The following is a 10,997-nucleotide window of genomic DNA, read 5'->3' as shown; positions in this document are numbered from 1 at the left end:
ACATAAAATAATAAATATTAAAACAGCTTAAATAGTAAATATAAACATGTAAACATAAAATATAGATAAATTACAATTATCAGATCCATAATTGTGAATGAAGTTTGGCTCTCACTTTTTAGGTTCAGTAGTTAGTAGGTAAGTTTTGCAGGTTTTTCTCTCACTGAGGCTGGAGTGGGGTGTGAGGAACTTCACAAAAAAAGTAAGCGAGCTAACTCTTGGTTGCGCATAAAGGAAATACTCATTGACAAAACAAAGTCATAAATATCAGCAGAAGCAGAGCAGCTGTTTAATATGGGTAGTATTCTGCTGGAGCTGTGGCCCACTGGAGGAGATTTCCTGAGCAAAGACTGGACAACTGTGGAAGCAGATGAAAGCAATTAAAGATAGGTGCATAACATGATAGAAACTGCGTTAATTGTTCTTGTATGTACCAGATCGAGTTTTGTCATCCTGAATATTATGTTTAGTTTTAAGGGTTCATAGGGGTCAGGGAAGAGACTAGAGCTGAACAAGATGTAGCATGAGAAGAGAGGTTGAAGAGATTAGTGATGTTTGAACTGGAGATATAATCAGTGTGAATATGAGGAAATGTGACAAAGGACCAGGGATCGCGTGAAGTTAAAATAAGAGACCTTTAGTTGACATTACAGAAGCAAGAAGAATATTCAGTAGAAGACAGGCAATTGATTAAAATATAATCTCAAATGCATGAGTAGTTTTAGAAGCTAGAAGTTTATTGAACAGCTAAAAGGTTCAGTACTGAGAATATCAAAACAACCTTCTCTTTCTAAAAAAAAAAAAATAATCAGTATCCTGTGTCTGCGGATGGTCATGTACGGATGCTTAGAGAAAGAACTGAAGGTTAGATCACATAGATCTAAGCCTTGTCAAACTTTAAGCAGTCTGACATGCACAGTTTAAGGACCTTGTGAGCCAGATACTGTATCCACATGTTTGTGTTTAATAGCATTGTTTGGGGTTTTTTCTATCCGTATGTTTTTTGTCATCCCACTTACACTTTTGGCTTCCATGTTGTGGCAACGAGTCTCACAGTTGTAATTATGGTTTATGTGATGTAGTCTGGCCTTTCCATTTACTTATTATAAACCTGCTGCCTGATTTCGTAATTTCCTGGATTTCATTAACAGGAATACCCAGTTACATTAAGAAAAACTTATTTTTAAAGAGAGACAGCCAATCATGACACAAGGCTACCTCTCTAAGCAAGGCTGTAATTATTCACTGGAGGGTTCCTTGTTCCCCCTGGTAGCTACAGGATTTGCTGTTTGAGTGACTTCTGGTGTAGCAGCCTCTGTGGTTTCATCCTGGCCATGACTGCTGTGTCCTTATGGTGAATAAAGTTGATTCCTGGATATTTCAAGAAAAAGCTGCTAATTACTCAGCTGCACCCATTGAATGCACAAAATTATACACGCTTTTCTGTGAATGCTCATGTGTGGCTTTCAAGGTGCGTATCCTGAGACCAAGCCCCTACCTGTCTCCAGCTCTGGGGTAGAAATTTTTTTGACTGCTAAAACCAGCCTTCTGTCCCAAAACTCACTCATATGTCTCATATGTAATAAGGGGTAAATGCCACATTATCTCACTTTGTAGGTGAAAGTTCAGTGCGTGCTTGCTGGCCCTCACTCTTAGTTGAGATGTTGACATACTCTAAGGACCACAGAACAGGTTGGTTTCTGAGGCCCCGAATATTAACAGATCTCTCACTAATTCATAGGTATAACGAGAGCAAAATCAGAGACTTTCTGTCAAAATCGCAGGAAGGTCTTTTTAATTAAAACTAGGAAACGGTTCCTTCTTGTTGGGCTTTGTGTTCCAACTGTGTTCGTGTAAAGCAAAGTTTTGCAGTGAGTATTGAATATCCTAATCTTTGCTCCTTTGTTTGTCTTTTTCTAGGAGAAGCTCTGCCTACCACATCACATCCTAGAAGAAAAGGGCTTGGTAAAAGTGAGCATAACAGTTCAAGCATTGCTAGATGTAACCACAGTGAAACAAGCTTTATTCACATGAAACTACTCTCTCTGCTGTTACCAGCTCCACTGTGCCATCAAGGAATCAAAATACTGCCCGTCTTTTCAAACTGCTTTGAAAAAAAACCCCAAAAAACAGTGCTCCAAGAGTATTCTTATACTTCTGGTTTTAAAATCGTCTTTCCGACTGTACATGTGCGTCGAACTACAAAGCAGAAACTAAAGAGAAACATTTTCTAGAGCAAATTGGCGCTTCACTGCTTTTATAGCTCACTTTGTACAGTACTTACTAAAACAGCCACCTCTCTGCCACTTAAAAATGCGTGGAGTACACAGCTGTCTTGCAGCAAGATACCTTCATTTTATTAAACTAAGAATCGTCGTAATCACTTGGGGGGTGGGGGGAGGGAGAGTAAATCCGACTGCTGCCACATAAGGTTTTTCTGCAGTTGCTTCAGGCTATTGCCTTTTAAAAATATCCAGACATAAAATATTTATATAAATATTATTTATTAGTAAGTTGTTATTCATCCTTTGGATGCAAAATGTAAATTAGGAAACCGTATTTTATTACTGCTTTTTTGTGGTTAAACACTTTATTTTAATATAAATATTTAGTTATTTTTTATTCTACTCGGTGTGCAGTAGGTCTAGATCTCCATAAATTGTATTTTCTAACATGTAAGATAAAAAGCAAACAAAATAGGTGCTTTTATTAAAAGAACAGCTAGCTGGAATGGCATTCTTTATTTCTTGAATTTGTGGAACATTGGTAAAAATTTGTCTGCATTCCATTGAGTTTCCAACATTCCAGTAGCACTTTTCTCCCCCCCAACAGACTAAATTGGCTGAAACTGAGAGCACACCCATCTTATTTGTATATAGATGTTTAAAAAAAAAAAAAAAAGGAAAGGTGTAAACTTGAAAAATAAATGTGAACAAATATTTTTGATTGCTTATTTTACTATGCACAAGACATTTAACTTTTGCCACAACAAAATGAATGATGTGCATTAGGATCATGTGTCTTGAAATATAATTTTGCACTGCAACTTGATTTCTTTGAAAGACTACAGCACTACAGAACAAATAATAAAAAAAATAGCACAAGCGCGTTAACGAGCAGACTTACCAGGTAGCCAAAAAATGTTAATTGTTTTCTTCAATGATTCCTTCGAGAGGAGATAAAATTATTAAAATTGCCAAAGGCAGTCTCAAAGACCTGATTTTCCATATACAACCTGCGGGGTACAATGCTTCTTACAGTCGCCATCATACGTCCACCTGGTGTGGTGGGAGGTGTCCCTGCCCATGGCAGGGGGGTTGGAACTCGATGATCTTTGAGGTCCCTTCCAACCTAAACCATTCTATCATTTCCCCACAGAATTAAGCACAATGTTCTGTAGTGAGCGTTTGCAGGGTCAGACCTCTAATCCCACGTCAGCAATAGGAAATAAAAGTTTTCTTATCACTACTTTTAAATTTTTTTGGAGAGATTTTTAAAAGCGTAATTTATTATTAAAACATCACGTTTTACATCCAAAAAAAAAAAAAAAAAGTTCCAGCACAGCGATTCTTACAATACCTGGAACATCCATTATGTTTTTTTTTCTTTCACATGAGAAGCTTAGTGGTGGAACTTGGGCAAGCAGGACAGGAAAGCTGCATGTGGTGCAAAGGCTCGCTGTTGGGGCACACAAGCAGGCACTTGGAAATGCAGAACAGCAAAAAAGAGGCAAAGGTGTGGTGGGAGGACTACGAATTTCAGCAAGAGAAGGGGGAGAGATCGTATAAAGACTTTTGGGAAGAATGGTGCATATTCGTCACTGCGTAGATACATAGCAAAGTTCCACGCACGTTCACACAGACGCTGCATTTAAAACCACCAGTATGCCAACAGCGGGTTTTTAATGGGTTAATACAGTATTTGAATGCAGACTACGCATTTTAATACCACGAATTGCCAATGTGCTGGTATGTATCGACAGCAACGTGTTATGAGAAGGAAAGTGGGCTCGCGGACAATGAGAGATAGAGTATGTGTGGAACATCCAGTTACTTCAACCAAAGCAAAAGCGTTTATTTTATAGAGGGAACATTGACTTAAATTGTAATTTTGATTGGCAGCTAGCATATTGTTTCCTATAAAATGTACTGTGCACTTTAACACTAAATTAAAATGTATTTTAATATTTTACAGAGCTGCACAAATATCTGTTTTGTCAAAAAGCACGAGCGATGTAAAGAAAGTAAGTTTTCAAGTCAGAGTTTATCAAATTTTAAAAGCATTCAAAGATCGAGTATAAAAATAGGAATATTGATTTCTGCATCTTGAGGGATAAAATGCAGGTTTCCTGAGTATTTTTGTACAATGTATATATGGCAACATGAAGCTTTGTAATTATTATTTTGACAAATCTTGGTTTTTCATAATTAAAATTTTGTTTTTCTCCTGATAGTGTCTTTCAGTATTTGCTTGGAGTTGGCTGTAAATAAATAGCTCTAAATATTTTGTAATACAGCTTTTTTTATGCAGTCTTAACCTGTATGGCTAAAAAGAGAACCTTCATGAATCTTTGTATACTATTTATATGTGCAATAAAACATGCATGGCAAAGCTCTAATACCCTAAGCAGTGAACATAATGTACATAGAAAATCTTTACTGTAGTTATAATTAAACTATATTATTTGTAGAAACCCTTTAATGACTACCACTGTGACTGACAGTTTCCTGTAAGAGAGGTGGTGTTCGGTGAGCCTGACACTGGGAATGATGGATGTGGGTTTGGGGACAGAGAAGATGATGATGGGATGTAAATACAGGAATTTTGCGGCTAAACTAGGGATGGGATGTGGCCGGTAACTGTCGAGTTGTCCGTTTGGTGATGGTTCCTGCAAATGAGCTTCCTGCAGCTTTGCTGCTCCTGTAGTTTAAGATCTGCCAGTCGTGGAGTGAATCGAGTTGAAGCAACTGCCCTCTCCACCCAGGGTGGGATTAACCAGAGGGTGGCTCCACATTCCCTTTGCTCCTGTGCGCGTCACCCAACGAGTCATTCTTTTTACTGCTTCCCATTTCTCTGCACGCGGTGTGGCTTTTTTTACCTCCCTGCCCTCCTTCTGAAATCGCACGCTTTCGCTTTAGCAAACAAAATCTGATCATTGCTTTACTCCAGTAAATCCAGGCAATAATGCAGTAACAGTTCCTGACCTGGGGATAACCCTGCTGCTTGTAGGTCAGAGCATAGAGCCTCCTCTTACCCATGCAGGTTTCTGAAGTCATTTAAGTACAGATTCTGCTATTTTCTCATTTCTCTAATGAAGAGTCTTTACCTTAACCAGGTGATTTCATGGCTGTATTTGTTCACTTTTGGTAGTGGATTTTTGGAAGGAGAGGATCTTTCTGCAATAATCTCCTGGGGAGATCCTGATTTTGCTTGCCAAGGAAGCTGAGTGCCTTCGTGGCTGTTGGATAGAAAGCCGGCACAGACTGATTGCTGCATTAGAATCAGCATAATTTAGGCAGCAGTCGTCCGGCAGCAGTCCTCTGGTGCTGCTCCTCACCGAGAGCAGAGCCTGGGTAACAGCAGGCAGCTGAGGGCCATGTCCAGCTGAGGTCAGAGCATTGCCAACAACAGAGATGTGACAGCCGCCCACAAATTCTCATCAAGATGGTGCAGATGTGGTGTCTGTAGCCATCTGCACAACCAATTCAAGCACCCCAAGTCTTGTCACTGTGCTGGACCTGCAGGCTGTGGACAAGAGCAGCTCGAGGGCCCCTTCCTTGTCAGCCCTCTAAGCACCAGCTTTGTTAAGAGCTCAGGGCAGTTTCTCTAAAGCCTGCAGGTTACTGGCTTCTGAAACAAGTTCTCATGGACTCACCAGAGCCCACTGCACGCTTGCCACAATCTGCTCCTGCTCACAAGTGAGGCAACTGGAAGGAAGGCAGCAGTGCATGTAAATGCTTCGTTTTCAAAGAATGGTCAGGCTCGGAAGGGCCCTCTGGAGATGATCTAGTCTAACCCCCCCTGCCAGAGCAGGGTCACCTACAGCAGGTTGCAGTTTTATCAAGGAAGCAAACCATGCGGGACAGCAGTCAATTATGAGGAGTGCCACGCGGACAATATGACAGGTATTTTCAGCTCCAGAATTGTAGCTGGGCAGTTGTTTGGGGAAGCTGATACGGTAACTGGTCTCCTGCTGGACTGTAAATTAAGGATATAGGAAATAATAAAGAACATAGGAATAAATAAAGCTCCCCACAACTATCCACAGTATAATGGGAAACGTAGAATTATGCCATACGAATTTATCAAGTATGAAAGAGGGCTTTTCCGCTCCCCGGCAGGACAAGCTCTTTCCTACCATTAACCCAGCAGCTTTAAAAAGGTGGTTTAAAAGCACTTATAGTAAATTACAGCGTTAAACCTGCTTTTTAATCTCCTCTAATATAACATGCAGGTGCACACACTGCTGTTAGGGAGTGAAAACATCTAGTCCAACCCCACTGCCAGAGCAGGGTCACCTACAGCAGGTTGCACAGGACGGCGTCCAGGTGGGTTTGGAATGTCTCCAGAGTGGGAGACTCCACCACCTCTCTGGGCAGCCTGTGCCAGTGCTCCACAACCCTCAAAGTAAAGAAGTTCCTCCTCGTGTATGTTCAAGTTTGTGCCTGTTACCTCTTGTCCTATCACTGGGCACCACTGAAAAAAGACTGTTCCCATCCCCCTGGCACCCTCCCTTCAAGTATTTATAAGCATTAATAAGATCCCCCCTCAGTCTTCTTTTCTTTAGACTAAAAAGACCCAAGTCCCTCAGCCTTTCCTCATAAGAAACACGCTCCGGTCCCCTAATCACAATACTGTTAGCAGAATGCATTAGGCAAAAAATGCAAGCTATAACAGGTAACAAAGGGAAACATTTATCATTAGAAGTACCTGCACCAAGCTGAACACCCCGACTCCGCTGCTACTCTGTTTGTAGTACTGGGCACAAGGCTGCAGTACAAGCACAGCACACTGCTGCTCCTCTCCAGCATGCGATACAGCCCCATAATTCCTTTGCTGGCTACAGCGGAGCAGGTGTCGGGCGGGAGGAGCAGCTAGAAGAAGCTGCCACATATTAAACAAGCCTTTGAGCCAATTTTGCTGTTGCGCAAGCAGAAAAATCAGTGTTTAGCACTTGCGGCTTAAAATTGTTATGTCGGTGCCCTGCTTTGGAAGAGAGAAGTTAGTGTCTGTTGTAAATCCACAGCGTGGAAAACTTGCGTTCAGCATTTCAGAGAACTCATGCACCGCGCACAGTTGTAGCCTCCCAGTCTTCTAAGCTTACTTCAGAAACAGGTAAAAGTCACTACCTAATTTAAGCCAGGCACCACAACCAGAAACATAAGTTCCCAGCATCAGCCTCCCTGCAAACTAGAATCTAGCAGGGGCCAGAGAAACCGGAGAGCGTTCAGCGTTGCTTACAAAAGCAAACTGCTCCTACAGCTATCCTAATATTTCCTCTGGCAAAAGCGAGTTGCGGTTTGAGCAACGCTGCAGGTTCAGCCAAACCACGGGAAAGCAGAGGTTACAAGCGATTGCTTGAACAGAAGATAAAGAGCTCCTGCCCCACACAACTCAGCTGGCAGAATTATACTGCTGGGAACTATTTTACAGCTAAAGAGGCCTACATTCTGCCATCTTCTGTAAAATAAGCACACTCATTTTCAACAATGAGATATCAGATCATCTATAGGTAGGGATTACTTTATCAGTTTCCTCTTGGTCCTGTTACAGCTAAGAAACCCATAAACACAGCATATGCCTTTCACACTCAGCAACAATCAAAGGCAAGTGGAGGAAAAAAAACCACCTCCTTTCCTACAGACTGCTTCCTTCACGTGGTTTGTAAGAGGTCTTTTCTTTAAATATTATTCATTTAAGACTTTTCAGATCATTTCTTTGATGTTAATAACGCACAGGACAGTAAACCACTCCGCATAGCAAGCTTCTGTCTGCATTCTCCACCAGACTTTGTCCTTGGAATGTATTTAGACAGGCTAAGGAAAAATACACCAAACACTTCAGATACTAATTAAGCAGCTTGATTGGTTGTGCCACTAACAACTTCCTTCAGCATTAAGTGATGAAATGAACCCTGATATTTAATTAGCTGAAGGGGCACGCTGTTGTTATTTATAGTCTCTGTGTAGCTGCACCAGAAACTGTCTTGAGGTCCCAAGTATGCACCCACATTCATAGTCTGAAATTAACTCATCCGCTAATTTGAACTAGAATGCAGCATGCGCCTTCATGGTGTTGAGAGCTTCCAAAGCATGCCAGAACATTCAAAATACTTACTCTAAAGCACACACATCAAATTAAGCAGGACTTTTATTTTTCTTAGCAGTACAATCAGAAGAGCTCTATTTTACAGACACTACTTCAGCAAATTATTTTCCTTTAGTTCACCTCTACCCCTTGGTTCATACTGTGGAGACAACGCTCCCAATCCAAATGGTTCAAGCATTGAGGTATTTTGCGTGGTGTTTGATGTGGTCATTAATAAATGTGGCAATAAAAAAATAGCTGTGATCGTAACCCTAGAAAAGAAGAACAACAAAGAAATCAGCAAATACATACAGTTCATGATAAAGCGACGATGCTAAGCTCTCTTCTAGGAAAGTTAAGGACTCTCCTGGTTTGATCTGTTTTAAGAAACCCAAAATACCTGTATTTATTACATATAAAAACTGTAGAAAGGCTACCTAACTAACAGGTTAAGCATAAACACTAGGAAGCTAAACAAACAGAATGTACCTCAACCTGCCCTGGTCTGGGCATGTAAATTAGAGACGGACTAATAGCAAGCGTCAGCTGCAGAGCGAGATGCAATTTGAGAGAACAGTTCCCCTCACTGGCGCTGCCCTACTGGTAAAAAACAGGTATAAGGAGAGCACAGCCCACATCTGAATCACTGCTCCGGCACCACACTAAAATGACATGTAAACCTCTGAGCTACTCCACTTTGTCAGCACTAACTATCTCTTTTGGTGCAGGGCTTACGATAAATCAGAGAGGACAACCCCTCATTCTCCACGGCTCGGCCCCTCACTGGATCTGGCTTGAAGCTGTCAGTCACTCACCAAGACCCCAGTGCTCTCAGGACAGTGCTGTGCTGGGTCACTGCACTATAGGAAAGAGCAATCCCTCCACCCGGGTCTTTAAATGGTCTTTCAAGTGGTTCCACACCTTTCCTGATTTACACAAACACATGCAAACTAAATCCGAAAGTTTTATGCGTAACACAACACCCACAGTACAGATAAGGAATCCAGCAAATGTCGCTTTGCTTGTCCAGTGACTGTGACACTTATTAAAAATCATTAACGCCACCTCTTCAGCTGAGCACCGGCAGCTTGAGTTACTGTCAACGGATCAGCTTGTTGAAACTAAAACCATGACGCCACCTAGTGGTGAAATGCAGCTGAATCTGACGGACATTGCACTCCTTGAGGGATGATGGTAAGGAAAAATGTCACTTCTTACCTTTTCCTCACTTGGCCAGGGACAGACTCACAGGTAAGTGACAGCATGCCCCATTAAGAGACACTCTCTTCACTACCTGCCCCATAGACCCAAAAATCACAAAGCAGCAACCCAACAATGAAGGATTGCAGAAGCAACTTGCCTGCTGCAGTCTAAAGACTACCGGGATTTTCCGCTCCGTGCAGGCAGCGATGAAGTTATCGGGCAATAACTGGCCCGCTGATAGGAACTGGTCATCTTTGCCTTGATCAATCAAGATGTCCAAGTGAGAATCTGGATAGGACTTCACAAGTTGTGTAGCATCATATGCCTGCAGGAATAAAAGAGAAACAACATTCAGTTACCTTATGTTAGACTGGGTCAAATTTGCTGACTGCAAGAAAAGGATGGTATATATAGAGTACTGGGTGGTACTGATCAGGACACCAAATTGCGCTTTGGAAACCGGGGAAACAACCGCAAAGTTATACCCATGTTTTAAAAAGGTCAAATGGTATGATCTAAGTAATTACCAAGTTGGCAGTTTGACATCATTTCTGGACAAAATAGAACATCCAGCCCAGAGCTAAATTCATACAGAGTAGAAGAACAGCAATATAATCTAGTACCGACTCACGTGCTTGTACAGAAACTAGATCCTGCCAAAATAACTTGGTATCTTGATGTAACTATTTTGGCAGCTAAAGATGAAAACTCTAGTGTAACACATGGGAATTTTAAACAGAAATATGGAGACAAGACATTGTATATAGAATAGAATAGCCTATTTCAGTTGGAAGGGACCTATGACAATCATCTAGCCCAATTGCCTGACCAATTCAGGGTTGACCAAATGTTAAAGCATGTCCCACACGATATCCTGGTCTCTAAATTGAAGAGACATGGATTCGACAAATGGACCACTCGGTGGATAAAGAACTGGCTTGACGGTCGCACTCAAAGAGTTGCGGTCAACGGCTCATTGTCCAAGTGGAGAGAAGTGACGAGTGGCATTCCTCAGGGGTTGGCACTGGGACCTGTACTGTTCAACATCTTTGTTGCGGACATGGACAGTGGGGTTGAGTGCACCCTCAGCAAGTTCGCCGATGATACCAAGCTGTTTAGCGAGGTAGGCACACTGGAGGGGAGGGATGCCATCCAGAGGGACCTGGACAGGCTGGAAAGGTGGGCCCAAGCCAACCTCATGCAGTTCAACAAGGCCAAGTGCAAGGTCCTACATCTGGGTCAGGGCAATCCCAAGCACAAATACAGGCTCCGTGGGGAATGGCTGGAGAGCAGCCCTGAGAAGGACCTGGGCGTGCTGATTGACCAGAAGCTCAGCATGAGTCAGCAATGTGCAATCACAGCCCAGAAGGCCAACCGGATCCTGGGCTACATGAGAAGTGTGACCAGCAGGTCAAGGGAGGTGATCCTGCCCCTCTACTCCACTCTTTGTGAGACCCCACCTGGAGTACTGCGTCCAGCTCTGGAGT

The 10,997-nt window shown here is 42.2% G+C and overlaps 1 protein-coding gene across 1 annotated transcript in view; it reads right to left on the bottom strand.

The window, feature by feature from the left end:
* Window positions 1-8,352: 8,352 nt before the first annotated feature.
* The window catches only part of ESD (esterase D), a 13,528-nt gene continuing 10,883 nt past the window's right edge, over window positions 8,353-10,997 (bottom strand). Inside the window, exons 7-8 of the mRNA XM_009880933.1 lie at window positions 9,668-9,835; window positions 8,353-8,579 (exon numbers count right to left, since the gene is read on the bottom strand). Of these exons, the coding sequence (XP_009879235.1) occupies window positions 8,499-8,579; window positions 9,668-9,835 (249 nt within the window). The 3' untranslated portion in view covers window positions 8,353-8,498. The remainder of the gene's footprint in view (window positions 8,580-9,667; window positions 9,836-10,997) is intronic.

The sequence above is a fragment of the Charadrius vociferus genome, unplaced genomic scaffold (genome assembly GCF_000708025.1).
Source record: "Charadrius vociferus isolate BGI_N301 unplaced genomic scaffold, ASM70802v2 scaffold210, whole genome shotgun sequence".
Lineage (NCBI taxonomy): Eukaryota > Metazoa > Chordata > Aves > Charadriiformes > Charadriidae > Charadrius > Charadrius vociferus.
Note: the sequence above shows the minus strand (reverse complement) of the source record. Positions and strands in the feature narration are given on the sequence as shown.